General features: G+C 45.2%; 1 protein-coding gene and 1 long non-coding RNA gene across 2 annotated transcripts; one reads left to right on the top strand and one right to left on the bottom strand.

The window, feature by feature from the left end:
- Positions 1–372: 372 nt before the first annotated feature.
- Positions 373–18,939, bottom strand: LOC124997994 (serine/threonine-protein kinase/endoribonuclease IRE1-like). Its single transcript, XM_047572101.1, has 22 exons — positions 18,682–18,939; positions 12,745–12,865; positions 10,986–11,019; positions 10,748–10,820; positions 10,475–10,547; positions 9,322–9,444; positions 9,016–9,117; positions 8,664–8,925; positions 8,133–8,211; positions 7,762–7,921; positions 7,446–7,561; positions 7,151–7,345; positions 6,634–6,916; positions 6,457–6,547; positions 5,881–6,070; positions 5,295–5,394; positions 4,989–5,188; positions 4,756–4,903; positions 2,904–3,031; positions 2,561–2,684; positions 1,838–1,905; positions 373–1,760 (listed from the first exon to the last, which is right to left on the bottom strand). The coding sequence occupies exons 1-22, from the start codon at positions 18,760–18,762 to the stop codon at positions 1,203–1,205; spliced, it is 3,309 nt and encodes a 1,102-aa protein (XP_047428057.1). The 5' UTR covers positions 18,763–18,939; the 3' UTR covers positions 373–1,202.
- Positions 18,940–19,081: 142 nt separating this feature from the next.
- On the top strand, positions 19,082–19,801 carry LOC124997995. The gene is made up of 3 exons (XR_007111010.1): positions 19,082–19,313; positions 19,407–19,495; positions 19,684–19,801. It is a non-coding gene; the product is annotated as an uncharacterized LOC124997995 (long non-coding RNA).
- Positions 19,802–19,820: the final 19 nt, after the last annotated feature.

Raw genomic sequence — 19,820 nt, 5'->3', positions numbered from 1 at the left:
CAGAACAAACTAAAGTCTAATATATTGTTCATCAATGCCACCCGTGTAGATACGTATGCACATGGGTCTTTCCTACTATTCGGTGCCATTTGAGGCCCCATTACATACTATGGCATAAGGTATTTTGGGTAAAAATGTGCTAATACTAATTCCTAAAAGCTTGGCGTACCTGGTTAACTGTTCTCTACCATCGAATACAATGATATGTATGCAGGACTAGTTGAAATGAAAATAATTTATTTTTAATAATATTAAAAAAAAAAAAGATGTATAAAGTAGTTCTCAATTTAGCTTTAAAGCGCCTCACATCATTTAACCATCAGGGAGGATAACTCTGTAAACAAAGCACGAGACCAATGAACAAGCAAAGTGTTAGTATAAAAAAAAATAGAATTTAATGTGCAAGTCATTAACTTCACTTTGACTTCGACTTCTAGGCTCGTATTTCACGACATAAACACGAGGATTAAATTACTGACCGTATTCAGACCCTGAACACGCTTTGGAACGGTTCCACTCTTGCCGAGTCAGCGCAATAGTCTTGATTGACAAAAGAGAAGCGGTCTAGCAGCATTAACTGGAATTAAGCACATTTAGCATAGTCAATTTTTTTTTAAAGATTCGTACACATAATGCACAGTGATATATATTTTTTTTCTTTTTTTCTTAAAAGGCACAGCGGCCGCGCGAAGTGATTTAAACATCGATGATGCAAATTCTGAATCAGTTTATACAAAAATATACAAACAGTTATCTGTGCAGTGACCAGGCTCACTGAGAAATACATAACATTGCACAATAAAACTTCCCAAGAGTTCAACAACATCTGGACATGTTCCACAAAAGAGAGACCAGATCGTTTTTTGGACGTGATAATAAGATTAAAAAAAAAAAAAAAAAAAAAAAAAAAAATTCTCTTTGCTCGGTTCAACGACAATAAAACGTCAGTACAGAAGCCCCGTTGGTTATCTGACTTTCTCTTAAAAGAAACAGATGTGTGGACTCGTTGGGGGATCATTTTGACACTTTGTCAGCAGAAGGCACTTAATTCAGGGTGCAGCTACTGGCGCTGGCATCAGATCCAAGGCACTGCAGGCCCGGTCCTCAACCAGCTCACAGCACGGCACCCAATTCCTGCTCCGTTTTCCACACTTTAAGACAATGCTCCTGCCTGTGCTGGGTCAACGTGACGCTGGACCGGCTCACACCGGTCCATTTCCCAGCGTGGGATGATCCGTCAGCGAGGGCATCTCAGGCCGACTGGGTTCTTGCTGCCTGAGGGGAACCGTGGGCGACTCCGAGGCCGACGCGAGGCTCGCCGTTTGGCTGTGCGCCTCAGTCTGTGTGGATTGTGCTGGCTCTGCTGGCCGTAACGTCTCAAGCTGAGGGTGTGAAGGCCCGGGCTCTTCTTCTGGCGATGAGGGCGCTGGCTGTGCGGGTGCCGTGTGCGACGCGCCCGCGGCCGGAGGCGGGTGTGTGGGCTCCTGGGGTTGCGAGGAAGGTAGTGAGGTGTGCGTTGGCGGCTGCTGAGCGCATGGCTCGCTCTGTCTTTGCGGGCCGTGGGGCGCGTTTGTTTTCGCGAGCTGCTCTGCAGCAGAGTAGTAAGGCAGGAAAGGCCTCTCGGGTGCACAGGTCCGCATGGCCAAGTAGGTGTGCATCAACAGGTGGGGAAAGCGGGACGTGAAGTAGGAGACAAAGTCATCAGGGATGGAGCCCAGAGTCTCCTGTACCTCCGCTGGCAACTCCCGATAATGGTGTTTCTGTTGAGACGAGGCACACCTGACATTAGAAAGCAAGTTTTATTTTAACACAAAGCAGCTCATGACTGCACGCTCACCTTGTTTCTCATCGCACGCAGCAGGTCTCTGACTGAGCCTCCCTTATAGGAACGAAATTTACGCAGATCTATCAAAGGAAAAGTTGAAGTGAAACTCGAGGCATCAGTCATGAAATGAATCCGCTGTGCATCATCGTACAACATGAAATTAGTAAACAGGAAATCTTGAAATTAAATCATGAAAATCTGTGTCATTTGCTTTAATGGTTAACCTCCTGAGACCCTGGGTCCTCAAATGGGGACATTATGGCTTAAATTTAACACATTTTTTAAGTAGCGACAAGCTACAACTTTGCTAATTAGCAAGTTTCTTTTTAAGGACGTTGTGACTGTGACTGGTCTTACACAGCCACGTTCAGATGTTAAAATAAGCAGTTTTATATTTTGTTACACACTGGGAGACTTTATTATGATAAAAATAATGGAATAATCCCAGTGTGCACGCACGAGGACAAGTACTACTTCCTTTTCAAATGTGATGCTTAGTTTTTTTTACGTCTTATGTAAGAAATTAAAAATGCAGACCAAACATAAGCTCGGGTGTCAGGAGGTTAATAAAACTAAGGGCTATAGATTATCTCTTGAGGTTGTGATACTCAGTGGGTGGCACTGCTGAGTGGATGTGTGGAGGGTGTTACTTTAAATCAAAATCTAACACAAAAAGGAGAGGACTCCTGGAGTTTGCTCTGGACATGGTGTGTACACTTGAACCGGTTTTCACACCTGTCTGCAACGGTACTGTGATGTGTTCTCTCCAGTCACTCTTGACAACAGCCCTCCCTCCTCTCTCCAGATTCCTCACGATTGGTCCGTCCAGCGGTTCCTTTTCTATCCTGTCGCTCACGTCCTGCCAAAAACCACAAACATATTTGTTTAGGAAGACGTTAATGAACAACTATCAAATGAGATGATACATAGCTCACACCACTTTGAAGAAGTGGGTGTGTGCAGACTAGTCTGTGTACATTGACGTACGCAGTACGCACAGACTGTCTTGCACTGCGGTGTGGTTCAAACCACATCAGTGACAGCTTAAAAGAAAATGTGCGGTGGTGAAGTGACTCACCTGAAAGAACTGCAGCTCTTTCTCCAGGCTCCAGAAGAAAGGGTGTTTGAGGACACTTTCAGCTGAGGGCCTCCCGTGGGGATCCATGCTCAACATCTGCTCAATAAGATCCTTGGCAACGATGTCTCCTGGTAAAAACACACAAACATTCTGGGTTTAATGGAATTTTCAAGACAGACATTCAATGCTGCTTGTCTATACTCGTTCTTATATGATGGCATTATAAAATGAAACCTCATTCTACCTCTTTTGACTCTACCGGCAGTCAGTACGTTTACATGCACAGCTCAATCGAGCTATGTTTGAAATTCGACTTTCTGGATGTGATCCTTGTCTCAGTTTACATGCAATGGAGAAAATCGAATAACTGACAGGAACATTTCCTCGTCCTCCACACTAGGTGGCGATATGTGTCTTGTCAGCAGGTTAATACTGCCCCTTTTCCAGTTGACTTTTAACATCGTATAATAAACAAGAGTTTATGTAGCAGACCGGCATTTCAAACAACAACAAGATGGATAATAATTCAGCTTTTTTAATCTCGTACGTAATGTACGTGTTTCTTATGGTGCAGATAAGATGTGCGCTATCCCTCAGATGGTTCATCTACCGGCTTCGTTTACCTTCTTCTTCTGTGACTGCCTTTCTTGGATGTTTTTGTTCTGGGGTCATACGCCAGCGCAGCATTTGCGGCGCATGCATACATGCGTTGTTGAAGTCAGTTAAAGTCCTATTAAGGCATATACATGCTGCGGTTTCCAATCGCATTATCCATGTTTACATGCACTTAAATTGTCCAGTTAAAGTCGGATTAGGCAATAATTCACTGTAATAGAACGTATCTTAAGACAAAACTATGAAAAGTGTGTCAACACTTTTTTCAAAAACTTTATCAAAACCACTGACGGTCATTGTAATATTTTCCCATTCATCTTATTAAATTATTCTCAATAGCCTATTTTTTTTTTTTTGTTTGTTTGTTTTTGCATTTTATGGCTGGTCTGTTTCTCATTTACAGGGCCTTCACAATTAAATCTGCAGGCGTCTGAAGCTCGAAAGACATTACGCTGTTCTTTTAACTAATCACATTTCAAGTTTGTATTTTTAGGTCTTCTCTGAGGGCTATGGAAGCATCAGTGTTTTCCCGTCCTCTGAATGCACAGTCTGAGAAACGCTCCGTTTAAACCAAGCTAGTGGTTCATGTTAATCTGTTGCAAGCTGCACAACTAAATTGTGCCATTTAGTGTTTAGCTATTTTTTGAACCCACAACAGTGGAAGGAGGAGAGGCTATGGACTATCAAAACCATTTTCACGATGGACTTTCCAGGAAAAGCTGGATATTGTGAAAAAAGGCCACCCAACCCCAGAGGTAGCTAGCCTCACCGAGTTGGGAAGAGGAGAACTCTAAATAGATTCGTAAGTTGTCTACTGAAGGAAAAGCTGTGAAACCGTGACAAGATTGTGGTGGCCGGGGCTCACTGATACATGTGGGGAGAAAAGGCTGGATGGCGTGAACCGATCCAACAGATGAGCTACAGTAGCTCAAATTAAGCACATCAATGACAGAAGCAATGTTTCCCAGAAGAACATTACATCATAACGAAATGTTATTCACTGATTTGTGTATATAGGAAACTAAATGTAGCAGTGGGGTAACACTCCTTTGTGTGTGTTCATGCTACACTGAAAACACCAGCACACAGCCCGACCATAGCAGCCACTGAAGCCATTTCCCTACCAGAAGATCAACAAGAACAACTTGCATAGCAAAGCTGTGAATCACTCTTAAAACAACAAACGCGTGTGCCATCATATAAGACGCCCAACCGTTAAGTTAAGTTAGCCTCTCACCGTGTTTGTCACTGAGCAGATGGCTGAGGCTGTACGTGCCCAGTAGGATGTTAGCCTGCCTCTGCAGAGACTTGCCAAAAGGGTGGCTTCCCTGGGACACCACATAGTAGAAGACACAGCCCGCAGAGAAGATGTCAACCGCGCACGTCTGCGAGAGAGAGGGCAGGAAATGTTTATCACTGGGTCAGATGTCGCCATTTCAACGGGTAATGCCGTCGTCTCTCTTCGCTCACCGGGTTGTCTTTGCTGTCCTCACTGAGAACCTCTGGTGCAATCCAGCCCTCGGTGCCCGGCACTCCGGACCTCCTGCTGAAACTGTGGCGACCCACTGCTAGCTTCTTACACAAACCGAAGTCTGAGATCATGGCCCGGACGCGGCCGTGTGCGTTGGGCATGGATACCAGAATGTTGTGTGGTTTCAGGTCTCTGTGGACTAGAGAGGGGAAAAAAAAAAAAATCAATTCAGCGCCGTGGACACTTATTTGTAATACACAACGACTACTGTTAATGGAAAAAATGTTGTCATCAGTGGCACATACCAATCTTGAGAGAATGCAGATGGGCAAGTCCTGACATGGTCTGCTGAAGAAGGGCAACAGGCTCGAGTCCATGTCGGTCGAAATCCTTTTTCTCTACATACTAACAAAATGAAGGATAGCAGTTAGTTTAGGTCCAAGTATTCTACTGGGCATCATTTTTATACAAATGTTGAGGTCTTGTTAAGGACTTAAGACCCTTATTGTCTCCACGATTGGTCTCCTGGCCACCAACCAGAGCGCTCCTACCCTATGTCAAGTCCTGACTTCCTGCATTACTGCTGCTACATGAGACAAACAATAGCAATGCGGGAAAATCAACAGACTGGGTTAGACTTGTGCTGATCTGTGATCCTTCAAAACTGTGAAAAAAAACTGCGTAGGTAGAGCGGAGGAAATAAAAACAAAAAATTTGTCACAAGTCAAAAAAAATGGGAATGTACCCTCACATTGCTACTGCTTGTGTAGCAACAATAACATATGAAGTCAGGTGGGGTAGGAGCGTTCTGGTTGGTGGTGAGGCCAATCAGTAGGTCAGAAGAGTGCCACTATTTTTCTCCAAAAGAGCGTCCAAATAAGCCACTGATACCTCCTGAAGCGAGGCAGCACACAGCTCAATGGCGATGTACTGGAACTGCCGGTCCCTCTCAGTGCAGAAGTATCGGATGACATTGGGGTGCTCATCAGACTCCCGCAGCAGCTGAACTTCTCGGTCTGCAAAGCTGAAGCATTCTGGGAGGATTCTCTTCACTGCCACCGGACGGTTGTCAAACTGACCCCTTGTGGAGAAACGAGGGAAATGCAACAGTTGTGATGTATTCATTGACAGTGTTTCACCCTCGCTGTGTGAGGGAAAGATGAAGAAGGTCTTTCCTTCCTTTTATTATTATTATTATTATTATTCAAGGCTCAACACTTTCACCATTCATTATTTACTCGGTACTGTGTACAACACTATGCAATATCCGACAACCATTATCTGTGCAATTTAGTACTTGTTGTATATATACCAATACTTATATATTTTTTATTCTACTTTATTTTATTATTTATGTAGTTTTTCCTCTTGTTATTTTTCTGCCCCTTGTTGCAGCTACAAATAAATGTTTTTGAATTCTAATTCGAACATTTAACAAATTGAACAGAATCAAACCGATTTACTTACTTGTACACGATAGTCCCCTCGGCACCATGTCCCAAGACCTCTTTGGGGTTAAAAGTTATGTTGCCCACTCTGACAGTACTGCAGTCATCATCTGATGAGACAAACAGAGAAACCTGGGTTAAATCGGTCAAACCAGCACAAAGAGCACGCGCACGGTCTTAACCTGCAGGCGTTTACCTCCGTCTTCGTGCTCGTTGGCCGAGCTGCCCAGCTCGGACACGGACATGTTGGAGTGGTTGGAGGCGCGGGGGGTGACGTTGGGGCTGCTGTGGTCCGAGCAATCGGAGCGAGCGCGAGCCACCTCCAGGTAGTCGCTGTCCGGAGCCAGGCCCAGGCCCAGGCCCAGGCCCAGGCCCACGTCCGAGGGGGGGAAGGGCTGCTGCCTCTGGAGCAGCTCCAGCCTCTCCTCCATCTGCCTCTGGAACTCCTGGTGCTGCAGCTGCTGCTGCTTGTGCACACTCTGGAGAGAGGACAGCACATTTAAGGCTGACTTATTTTTGTATGTCGTTAGTCTGGTAGCAACTACTTTAGACTTTTAATTCCTTTGTATTTCTACTCTCCCTACATTTCACATGCCCATCTGTACTTTGACTCCACTACATCTCCTTCACAGCTATATTTTCTAATTTTAGATCATCTGTGAGTATTAAGAAGCAGCAAACACTCGGAGACTTAACCATTTGTGAAGGCTTACTTTTGGGTAGGTAATGACAAAGGCCACCCAGCCAGCCAGCAGGAACGTGGAGAAGATGATGGTGGCCATGTCTTTGAGCATCGAGTCCACGGGGGCCTCCGGGCGCGCAGTGCGGCCGCTGGTCCCGGGTTCTTGGATCGATGTTTCGGGCACAGCCGAGGCTGGGCCATCGTCCATGCCGCTGTCGTTGACCTTCTGAGGAGGACGTTGGAGAAGTGGATGAGAAAACCCGCACGGACGGTCGAACATGTTTGCAACTAACAAAACAGCTCATGAACGGAACACTGGTGCAGACCTCGTCTCCCTTGTTGTCAGTCGTAGGTGGGATGACGTTGCCTTGATTGCGAGGGAAGCTGTCGGGGAACTTTTCCAGGATCTTGGTGTGAGCTTCAGGGGGAGTCTCATGATGACCTGAAACGCAAAAGAGAACCTTTTTAACCAGATGTTCATCCATTCTGACAATTTAAGAACAACAAGCGAAGACTATATAAATGTGGCACAATTCATCGTATTGTCCAGCAGATGGCAGTCTTGGTCTAACACTTAGTGACACCTACTGTAAACAGTTCTGAGTTTTAAAATACAGTGAATAATGTGGACAGTGTCGACACCTATTAGGAGCAGGTAGTTCCTCATGAAGTTGATCCGGTTTCGTTCGCGGAGCGCGGCGTTGAACTTCACACTGGTGCTCGGCGTGATGACACACTCCTTGTCCTCGCCCGTTTCCTGACTGTCAGGACCTTCCAGCATGGGGAAGGTGCTGCCGCGAGGCTTTGCAAACACACACACATTTAAGGAAGTCAGATTCATCATCCCATCTGATGCCTCGTGGGCAGGGATAAGCGACAACGGTTAAAAAAAAACGCCTGGGAAGTCTGACTCAAAACTCCCCCGTGTGTAACAATAACTCCACACTGAGCTCGTTCATCGTAAAAACACAGCATTCTGCTTTCATCAAGGTCTGCACGTAAATGGCACTCACCACCACAGTGACTCCGTCGTGCACCAGAGAGGGAGACGCATACAGGCTGGTGGAGTATTTCCCCACGTACAACGTGGCCCTGCAAAAGAACAGACGAGGCAAACTTTTAATTCACTGCCCAATACTTCACCAACAGGAATGTTCACACTCGAAATGATTTCAGTTCTCTTTCACCTCCAAGCGAAAGTTTCAAAAAAAAGGATCAAGAAGTAAAAGTTCACGAACACCCGCAGGTGTGGACGTATATCTATATATATAAAAAAGAAAAAAATCTATAAAAAAATAAAACTTTACAACGCCGCGAAACCGGCGCTCAAACCAGGATCTTTGGCAGCCACTTGTTAAATACTGCATGTCTAGACGACAACGCTAAGCAATCACAATAAACAAGAGGATTCTGATTTCACCATAGGGGTGTTGGCGCAGAAATGTTTGCCAATGCTTGTTCTCTGAATGCTATTCAAGAGGACGAATGAACACATTAGGATGAAAAGAGTCAAACACGAAGCCCACAAAAGCACCGAGCATTACATGAATTTATTCTTGGGCTTCTTCTCCTTGGGGAAGGGGTACTTCCACTGGGTGATGCGGCCGACCTCTCCGGACATGAAGGTGAGGTAACGCAGCGTTTCCACGGCCACGTTGGTGTGGGGGACTTTGCGGAGGCCCTCGCGCTGCCAGATGTACATGGCAACCACCGGCGAGTTGTAGTTCTGGACCCACTGGACGTCCCCGGAGTCGCTGTCCACGGTCACCACGAGGCCGTCGCCGTTGGACACGAAGTGAGCCACCTCTGCGAGGGACCAAAAAGAGAGAGCGGGTGAGCGCTCGGCGCCGTCCGGCAGGAAGCTGCGAGAGGGTGAGCTCGGTCCGAGAGTCTTACTGTATTTGGTGTCGTCGTCGGGGAGGGTCGAGGCGTAGTCAGAATAGGTGGCGTTCCAGCGCAGCTCCCTGCTCTTGGTGTCATACATGGTGATGGTGTACTCTGACAGGAAAAGAAAGACTTTTATGACACACTAAGGCCAGACCAATGTGGTATCAAGCATCTTACTGTGCCCCATCCCCAATTACCACTGGAGCTACCACAGTGCTTTAAGTCTTACAGGACAAATTAAATCATGCAGTGACCAAAGTACCGGTCACATAACGAAGTAAAGGTTGTTATTGAGCTTGTGTCGCTTGTTCTTACCCGTGCGCCCCAGATACAGAAGAGATGAAGACGGACAGACCATCTCCGCGAAGGACGAGGTCAGAGTCTGCTGTTTTTCACCAGTCAACAGGTCCACCACGTACCACAGGTCCTGCTTCTTACCTGCACGCGAGCACACGGACAAACGCGCCAAGAAAATGACCATCACGTTTCTGCAAGTCACATTTCATATTTACGGGATACTCTCTCGTTGACCTTTCGACAAACCAGAGGCCTGTTTCAAGTCTCGACTTCCTACGTTACCCTAGCTAGATAAGACAAACTACAGCTACGTGGAGGTCGATTCCCAAAGGAAAACGCTTAAACCCTGTAATAACAGAGGTAACGTGGTAGTGAGGCAGCTCACGTGCCAACGTTGGCAGACATTGAAAAGAATTCCTCGTCTTTTCACCAGTTTCCTGGTGGTTATTTCCTCCTCTGTACCAACATTTGTTGACTGTGAGTTTCATTCCATGTGTTTTAACAATCCCAATTACAGAGTTTATCTATGGTCCAATGGGAATGGAAGGCAGGACTTGACAATTGAACAGTTTTGGTCCATCTAAATGAAAATGACTGCCTATTTTCAGGCAACTGACCAAAAGAAAGCAAAAGCAAAATAAGCATGGAGTCGTTTAACCTGAGCAACACGCCCTGTTTGTACTTGTATCATACATATTAGGTCAGTGCAGGGTAAAGGAGTAATAATTTTTGTAGCCAGCTGATCCTGCCACCCTACCTGGCAAAACAATTCACACATGAAAATGGTTAAATTGCAAATTCGAGCCCCAAAACACATTGCGATAGCAGAAGCTTCAGTTAAACAAAGCTTTGCTGATAACGACCGCGGGGATGAAAATGTCAACCGCTCCGAAACAATTGCGCACAGTGCCCGTGGTAGATCACTTTTCCTGCGTCAACTGTTGTAAATTCAAACGAGCAGATGCTACGACCGCGGGTTGAGCGGAGCGGACAAGCTCTGTAACGTATTCCGCGGAAGGCAGATAACGGCGGTCCACTGAGGCGATGTGATACACATGGACAGCACGTGTTCGTGGATAAGGAAACCGATCACCAAGGAGACGGGAGAATTCGGAACAACATGCACAAATGAAGGCATACGCTTCTTTCCTTCTTCAGTAACGTGCCTTACCCATGTAAAGGATTCCATCAGAGCTGCGACAGGGGGAGGCTTGGACCAACTCGGGGATAGTGAACGGTAATTTCTGTTGGGGTTTGAAATGAATGAACGTTAGGCAGCCGTTTGTTTGGCTTATTAAAATATGGCAACGCATCACCACAGTTGTAACTTCAGAATGACTCTGCAGTGTATTTTCGGCAGTTTTCTAAAGAACAGAGAACCGAAAAAGAGTTTCCTTCTACAGAGGTGAGATTTTAATACGCGATAAAAGTCGTTTCCTCTTACTGTGAGGCCTTCGCTGTTTTTCCCTCCCAGAGAGTACAGGCTTCCGTCGTTGGGGTCAGGTAGAAAAGCTGGCCTGGTGGAGAAAACATGTAAACACAGGCCCCGTCGTCAAGAATAGTTAAAGGTAAGAGATTACGCAAGCGACTAGTTCGCATTTAGCATCTTTTGTTACGGAAAGGTGCAGCACAATGGGATGTACGCGCACAACCGTGCAGGAAAATAACTCGAAGGTACGTACTCTGCGACGTGCGTAGGGACCTGAAGAACTGGATCTGTGAAGAGAAGAAGAAAAAAAAACAAATGCAAGTCAGGACCGACAAGAATATCAGCCAACGATGAAAAGGATGGCGAGTAGCAGTTGGGTAAGAGAAAGACAAGAACACTGGTGACATTCACCCAAAGAGGACACAAAGTCCAGATGAAGAAGGATTCGGCGTTAGCAAGGCAAACAACCGCGTCCGCAAACAGCCATCCGAATAAATCAAGCACGTCACACCAACGACAGCAATAAAAAAATAAAAAATCGAATACCGTATTGTGCTAAAAAGCGGGCCAACATTTTAACGTGTGGATGAACATTTATGACAAACGTCAGATTTTATAGTTATCCAGGTACAGTAAAAAGATCACGTAAATACGCCCGTGCGGAGAACACTTCTCCATTATGTGAACGGAAACGCCCACGTAGCATTTTCCAGATAGAATAGGAATTTCATTTAATTGTGCATTTGAAGTAATTTAAAAGATGTTAGGGAGAAGGTTGAATTACGGGTGTGGTTCGTTAACACAAAACAACAGCCATAGTTGTCTCGATGCCAAGAGTGAAAATGCGATGCCCGGGCCTCCGCTGCCACTAGACAAACACACACCTTCCTGCAGTGTGAACATACAGGGCGTGGACCAGATGGAGATAATCTGCGTGGAAGTGCCTAAAGAGGGGGGGGGGGGGGGGGGGGGGGGGGGGGGTAGGTGTAGGATTATCTGAAGGTGGTAAATGACTGTTAGGGAAACATTAGCGTTAATTAAACGTAATTGCGGAGGGTGTCGAGAAAACAGCTGCTTTCTGGGCTTCACATAAGAACCTTAGCCGGCTGATACACAAATGCATGTGAACGAGGAGTGACGAGCAAACAGTCGGAGGACGTGAATGTGGGTGTTACTGCGAAGATCCCCGCTTCCCCCTCATCATGTGGGCTGAAACAGAACGACAGGTGTGTGTGAAGCCTGCTACGAAACTGGTCAAATTTATATTCAATAGCTGCTGCAGATAAACAGATGATGTGGAGGAGGCAGGCTCCGTCTCAGATTATTAATGATTTGGGCACTGAGTGGACCTAACCGGGACTTGCAAGCACAATTTTCCAAAGCGACGATGAAAGCCTTAGGGTTATAGGAAAACCTGCGCTGGAAATGTCTATCTTATCTAATGCACTACCTGAGCATATAGAGCCCACATTAGCATGGTAACCGCAGTGCATGCGGTGTGTGTGCACGTGATTCTACAGAAAAAGTTGCTTACCCTGGACCACTCTGACCTTGATTACAGGCTATATTTGCCCCTCTCTCGGTTAATGATTATGCAGCTTTCATGCCTAACGGCCCTTCTCACAGCTTTCTCTAAAAGCGCGGCGTAAACACAAGATATACCTCAAGAAAACATTTCCTCTAACTGCTGAGCATCAATGTAAACACTATTATTAATGAACTGACCACAAAGTAAATAAAAATCTAAAAGTATAGTAAATATAGGCCTGTTGTCCCATAACCCTAACCCTAACCCTAACCCTAACCCTAGCCCTAGGGTTACACTCAGTGAAAGAAATTACTTTCAAATGAAATGAATAGATTCATTCAGGGTCACACAAGCAGCCACAGCGCTTCAGCTGCAGACTCCCTACAGCAGGGAAACACAAAGGCCCTTCACCTAACGCAACCTGAAAAAGGAATCGCGCCTCAAGAAAAAGCCGCGGCGACAGAAACGCGCGCTTTCTTCTCACCTTCTTTCAGAGTCCATTTGATGGAGCCGGATTTCTTGCTAACGGCGTGCAGGTTTCCGTCCAACGTGGACACGAAGAGCAGGCTTTCGGGAAGAGCTACTGTGCTGGCGCTGCAAAATCCCTACGGAGAAAAACAACACAAATGAGGATGCTTTCATCAGCAAAGTACAGCAAAGTTGTGTAGGAAACATGTAGATTAAAATGATCACGTATACAGGTTGAAATTGGCAAGCAGGCGTGTGTGAGCATGCACGCTACTGTTTAAATCCACTGGTTGGACCAGAATATATTTTCTTGTAGTTAAATGCTGACATTAGAGCTGCTTTAATGTAATTATTCACACAATAACAAGACCAAATCTGAAGATTCTGTCAGATAAATGTCGGTGACTGACAACGAAACCGTATATTCTCATTAATCAGTCTTATGCCGATTGCAATCGGCGCAGCAGTGAGGTTACAGCGCGCGTGGAAGCTTCCAGAGTGGAGGTTATAAACTGAGCTTAACAGCTCTCAAAGAATAAATAATAGATGAATACACATGCATTCTTTCATTGAGTGGGAGATACTTTAGAGCTTGCTCCATAATTTGTCATCACGTCCCCAAGTTATGAAGCGCACACAGACGGCGCCGGTCACGGTTCAGACACGGTGACTCAACAGAAACGGCAGTGCATTAAAATCCCAACTGGATCCCCGAACGCCGCAGCATTTAAAAATGTCAGGTAATTATATGTGATCCCATCACTCAGGAACAACCAGGTCTTAACGGGGCCTTGGAGAGCTTGAAGTAACAGTTGGCGTCAAGTGACAAAAGTCAACAAAGTCAGCCCGATTTTTGAAGTCACGTTTCGGTGCCTTTTTCCGGATCAACAAAGAAAAGGCAAATCAAGATAATAACATTTCTGTCTCTTAATTTGAATAAATAATCCGAGAATAGCCCGAAAACCCTGAGGCGGACCTCGTTTTCGTGAACGGCAGGAAGCATCAATGACTAAACCCTCTAAACGTCTCCCTGGGGGCAGCGCAAACACCTATGAATAAACTAGTTTACCCATTTAAAATTAATACCACTCTTTTGGGCATTTAGTCACATTAGAGAAGAGCATGTGGAGGTGGGAGGGGTCTAGACAAACAGGCCTGTGCATGGATTATAGAGAACAAATTCAACCACAACGACAGAGTCACTCAGGATATCCCTTTTGCTAACACAGCTTGTATTTCCCCTAAAACTACTGTCGTACAAACCGACAAGTACCAGCCAATCCAAGCGGCCAGTCTTTTTCTAAAGCTCACTTCTTTCTTTCTCCTCGCGAGTTATTTGTTTTATGGTTGGGAAAGCTTTAGTCTGCTCGAACTGTGCAAACAGGAACCCCTGAAAGTTTCACACTATCTCCAGAGAGAAACTGCCCCCCCTTCCACATTTGCCTAAAGATCCCTCCACTGTACCCTCGCACATCCTATACGAGCGTTCGTGTCAACAACGCGCACCTGTGACGGTTCCCATGCTCACGAGCATCACGCAGCAGTCTGCTTTCCAACCCTCTCGCAACCTCCACCGGAGCTCTCGGTTTCGCAAACTTTCAGAGCACCTGTTTGTCTCGTAGTCGTGGTTTTGACGTCCCACAGCTGGTGAATATTCTACAGCGCCACGCTTGTTTTGCAGCTTTTTCGCGTGTTCGGGGCGACGGAGGATGTGCCCTACAAAGCATTGTTAAAAGTGAAGACCAATATCGGGGCATTCCCTCTCATTTCCTCATTCTGTGCGCAGCGAAGAAAAGTCGAAGTTATTGTGCAAGAGTGTTACGTAATACTACAGAACTGGGCGAAACCAAACTCTTGGCCGGTTCTGAGATCTTCTCTTTTTTTTTTTTGCCTCTGCAATGAGGCCGAGCGTGGCTGGAAGGCACGTCGACTACAATGCTCACGGTATCGCCGACAGAAGCCACGGTGCTTCGCAGCCTGTTGCTTCCCAGGGCGAACCGAACGCAGGATTGGGTGTAATTGGCAGTTTTTGTGCTGGGTGTAAACAAAACGTTTCATAGTATACTTGCCTCGTAGCCGCATTGTCAGCTACTGTGATTAGTACTTTAAAAAATCACTTCTCTTAGTTCGCACCAAATCAAATATGACTCTGATTTTGGACATGTGTTGCAAACATCACATATTATTTATTAAAAATTTTTCCCATGCTCACATGGATTTTCACTTGCACAACACAAGTGCACCAGCTCCGAACAATCAACTGAGCCTTGAATCTGGTACATCCGTCAGCTTGCCTGTAACAACAAGCAGGCTGTTTTGCAACTTGCTCAAGTGCAGGCAAAAACCAACAGGAACCAAGAAGAAAAAAAAATTATCACACGTCTGGGTGCTTGTCATGGGAGCTAAAGTAATGCAACGCATCGTCAAAAACATGTCAGTTGAGAATAAGTCGATTCATGCACGTGATGAAGTTGCAGCTTAAAGAAAGGCGCGGTGATCCATTAGCCTTGTAGTCCGATGGGAATGTCGGTACTGGAGGTTCAGGGCTCTGTGGCAGTGACAGGCCTGGGGATGAGTACTTGTTACTAGAATAAGGCAGGTGATGATCAGACTTAAGAAGTCAAACCTCTTTCCACTTTTTTTAAAACGAGCGTTGATCACCAGAGACGTTTTAGTAGCTTCTCCCGTGAACAAAATGTCATCAACATCTCCCTGTGTGGTGTTGTTTGTATGGGAGGATGTCACGTGTCAACCCTGGTCCAGACACACTCAAAGCAAAGGCAGCGTGCGGTCGTGATAAGATAGTGTGAGAGTACGGTTGTTTATACAAGAAGAAGACGGGCAAAAACCGATGAAATAAAACCGTTATCACTGGTGCACACTGTAGTCCTGAGTCCGTTTAAAGTATTAAAAGGACGGTCGTGTAAAAACACACATCAATAGCGACCGAGACATGCAGCACCATGGATTTCTGGTTGGTCTACTGACCCCCAAGCACATCTTTATCTTTGCAAAGTCCCGACTTTCTATATTACTTTTGCTTGGATATAAAAACCGAAGAAAAAATATTAAAAAGAAAAAACACAACTGTAGACTTAAACGATATACTGTAGATTATATTCCACAATCCTGAACAGCATGTAATGGACAAGGAGGGCACGATATCTAATATTAGTCATTTTATTATTATTTATTATTGCTCACACAAAAGTTTCTAGTTCTGTGGGAATGAAACCGAACTGGTGATTGTTTGTCACGCACAGGTACGGCAACGCAGGGAGTCAGAACTGACTAAGGGTAGAAGACACCTGGTGGTGGTGGACCAATCAGAAAATAAGGGTGCATGTGCCTAATTGGCCCTTTGTTTAAAGCACAGGTGTCAAACATGATGCATGTGAGCCACAACCGGTGCACCAGAGGGTCTAATCTGGTAATTGTTATTGTAAAAACTAAGCCCTAACTGTTCCTAGTTTGTCCACTGTTTTAGTCACAGAAGTGGACAGAACACAACACAAAGACACTCAGAACAAGACAGCAAAAAAAGCAATGTGCCCAAAGTGCACTTATTTTTCTTAAGAAATTTCTTCTTTTTTTTTTTTTAAAGGATAGTTTGTTAAATGTAAACATTCTCCTAATTACGTTACTCGTCCAATCCACTTGAGATCAAATTGAGCTACGCCGAGTTTGTTGCCTCTGTTTTAAGGAGAATGAGTTGACCTTAAATACTACATCGACTGTGAAGAACAGACACCGAAAAGAAATCACCCCCGCCTCATTCTAAAGACAGCTTATCATTTGTCATCTCCATACACCCGCAGACTTCCTAACACACACACACACACACACACACACACACACACACACACACACACACACACACACACACACACACTGAGACATGACAGAGGATTATAAGGTGCCTTTAATCTGCTGCTTAGCTGTGGTGGTTTACTAACTACACAATGAAGAGCCGTCTGCTCAAGCCTTTCTAGGGATCTGGCTCAGCTTCGATACATTTGATTGGTAGCTTTTGCATCAACCAGACGTTTGCTCCACCATTTCTAAATCAGATAGCGCTGTATAACAAACAGATTTATGCTTGTTCTGTGTACTACGGCCATCGCACAATGCCGCTTCTTGACCATTTTTTGCACTGTCCTGTCGTAGGCAGCGGCGTATAATTAAATCAAGGTAACCAAGAGGAGTCATCATGCATAATAATGCCACGCTTCAAGCGTCAAACTTGGGAAATTAGACAACAGATGGAGCAGAGTCACTGTGAGGTCCGGCAACTTCAGATCATACAAGTGTTTGAAGGAGGAGGCTTTTATGATGATAATCATCAGGTAAACTAGCATCGGTAGAGAGACTATCTATTCATGCTTGGTGTTAGGGTATCTAATGTGGTATCTAGTGTCGTTTCATGTTTTCACGTCCTTGCCAGTGCATTTAGTGCACCGGTGAAACCAAATGCATGGTTATATAATATAACAGTCCTGCCCTAAACCGTAGATTCATGGTTGTTGTTGTTGAAAGTGTGTCAGACAGGTGGTTATTCAACAGGATGATCATTACGCAGGATGCAGTTCGTGGTGCTGTTAAACTGGACTGAATTAAACATAAAAGTATTTCCGTTATTTGGCCCAGCTCACCGTCGAAAACAAGGGGGTCAAAATAGTAGAAGCACGCATCACTACAATGCAGTATAATATGATAGTACTACAAACCAAAGTGAAAACACAGCTTATCAACATCTCTTCCTGTTGGTTTAAACAGATGCAGAACAACATAACCCTCGCAAATCGAACATTTAGCGCCGGACTGTCACAGCAGAACGCCTCATTTTCTCTAGCGTTTCAAATGAGCCGGGATATGAGGGCTTATCCACTTAGACATACCTCAAAGAGCAAGGAGTTTCACCAAGGCGTCAGCCCATCGCTGCACACAAAGCTCAAACACACCGATATGAGTACAGATGTCACTCATGTTGATGTGCAGACTGTTCACTTGGTAGAGAGATTAGCCCGTCACCAAACCTTCGCAACAGCAAACCTCATCTAGTCGTATCGTGTCGCAGTGACACATGTTTCTATTATTTTGACATTCCCATTTCAGTCAGTGGCCGAGGCTAAATCACAGAAACACTTACAGTTGAATTGCCACCTTTTTTATGCTGTTTCAGCACAGACTGAAGCGGGGTCTTAAAAGTAAATATCATGTTATCCAGCAAAAAAAAAGAAACTATTTGAAGCTCTAGACACCTCAACTTGACTTGTGAAACTGGACTAAATGCAAATGATCTGCGTTAGCAATCAGCAATCTAGTAGAGTTAATTCTGGGCCTTATAGGAAATTGCAAAGTGTGAAAATTACACAGAATACCGCAATTTGTCAATGAAAATAACCGCTAGCACTAATGTCGCCACTGTTTTGGTCAGAGAAGTGGACACAACACTCAGACCCAGAACTAAACAAAATTTCTTAAGAAAAATCATTTTTTTTTAAGGATAGTTTATTAAATCTAAACGTTCTTCTAATGTACTTGTTCTTCCTTGCAGTAAAACAAATGGGGGTGAAATCTGGAGTTGTCATTACTCACAGGTCATTATGTTGTTATATTACTGGTCCGCCCCCACCTTGAGATCAAACTGGGCTGAATGTGGCCCCCTTGGAAAACAAAAACGAGTTTGACGCCCCTGCTTTATTATTATTTATTTAAACCTCAGCTTCCCACCAGCCGCTTAAAACGAAGAAGCTGCTCGGATGAAACGTCTTCTCTGAACTCAACAAGTCGCGTTGCTTTTTAAAAACTGATCACATTTGCAGGGTTTGACGCGAAGCATGTATATTTTTTCCCTTTTTTTAAACGTGGACATTTAAAAGTGCGGTTCAGCGTGTTATCGCCGAGCTGGTGTTATCGAAGTTAAACTAGCTTATCCAGTTAGCCCTCTTACCTTTTGTGGCAGACCAGCGTAGCAGAGCAACGCTGCGATGCACCACCACACCAGGGCCCCGCTGCTCACCGTCCAGCCCATGGTCTCTGGCCTCAAACCGGGATAGACAGCCTGCTCGCTCCCGGGCGGCCTACATAGAAAAACGCGATCTGGCTCGCGAGCGGCTACTGCGGAATGATTTTAATCAACGCCGCTGATGAAGGAGGCATCGAGACGGCGGCGGCGGCGGCGTTGGCGGACACAGCGTTGAGATCGGCGGCTTCTTCCTGAAATGATGATGGGGGGTTGGACTTTGGGATGGAGCCACGCGAGTGGAGGAGGGGAAGCGTGGGGTCGCTGCGAGCCAATCGGAGGACTCCCACGGACACGGATGTGATATAAAATAGATCCGGGGGAAGACATTTTCTTCTCCGCAGCCCACTCCCTGAAAGCAAAGCGTGCCGCCCTCCGCGGCGAGACCAGTTAGACTCGAAATGTTTGCCGCTAAATTGTTCGTGAAATCGTCCATGTATGTGTTTTGTAGTCTTTATTTAAACACTTGACTTGAAGGCGCAGCAGGAAACGCGTTGCACTAAAAGCCTCACGTGTGAGCAGCGTGGCTAGGCCGCACCAACGAGGAGGAAAATGTGAAGGTAAATGCTTATATACATGTTTTTTTTTTCCATAACATCTATTACCTTTTCCCCTTTCACTGTTAAATATGTATTGTTTTCTCTTCCGGGTAGACGATCAACTCGCTTTGGATGCGATGTTGCAAGGTTGGTTGCACGCCAACACGTGGTCGGAGCTGTTCAGATGACACTGCTCTATGAAGGTGAATATGCTAACACAATTTACAAGTGTTTTTTTTAATCTCTTGGGTCCATAAATGATGCGATTCGTGCGTTAGACTTCTGATATCTTTATGAAGTCAACTTTGAACTCTGATTTGACCCACATACATGCAACTGATTTCTTATCTCATGCAATGAAACTGAACTCACAGGTTTCTTTTCTATACAGGAGCTGGACATGTGGCATGTGGGTGGATGGATCTCTGAAGCATACTGATCAGGCTTGTGTATCTGTCATCTCTGAAATGTTTACCTGATCTCAAAAAATAAAAGCCTTTGTCTCCAAACTCTTAACGTCTCATTATT

This window comes from Mugil cephalus, chromosome 20, assembly GCF_022458985.1.
Source record: "Mugil cephalus isolate CIBA_MC_2020 chromosome 20, CIBA_Mcephalus_1.1, whole genome shotgun sequence".
Classification (NCBI taxonomy): Eukaryota; Metazoa; Chordata; class Actinopteri; order Mugiliformes; family Mugilidae; genus Mugil; species Mugil cephalus.
This window is presented reverse-complemented; position numbering and strand designations above follow the sequence as displayed.

Bases quoted from the DNA above. Each gene is read 5' to 3' on its own strand.
- LOC124997994 (XM_047572101.1), bottom strand. From the start codon at position 18,762: ATGGGCTGGACGGTGAGCAGCGGGGCCCTGGTGTGGTGGTGCATCGCA. The intron at 9,118-9,321 runs GTAAGAACAAGC...TTTTCCTGTCAG, and splicing joins TCTGTATCTGGGGCGCACGG to AGTACACCATCACCATGTAT. The intron at 1,761-1,837 runs GTGAGCGTGCAG...TCGTCTCAACAG, and splicing joins TGCGTGCGATGAGAAACAAG to AAACACCATTATCGGGAGTT.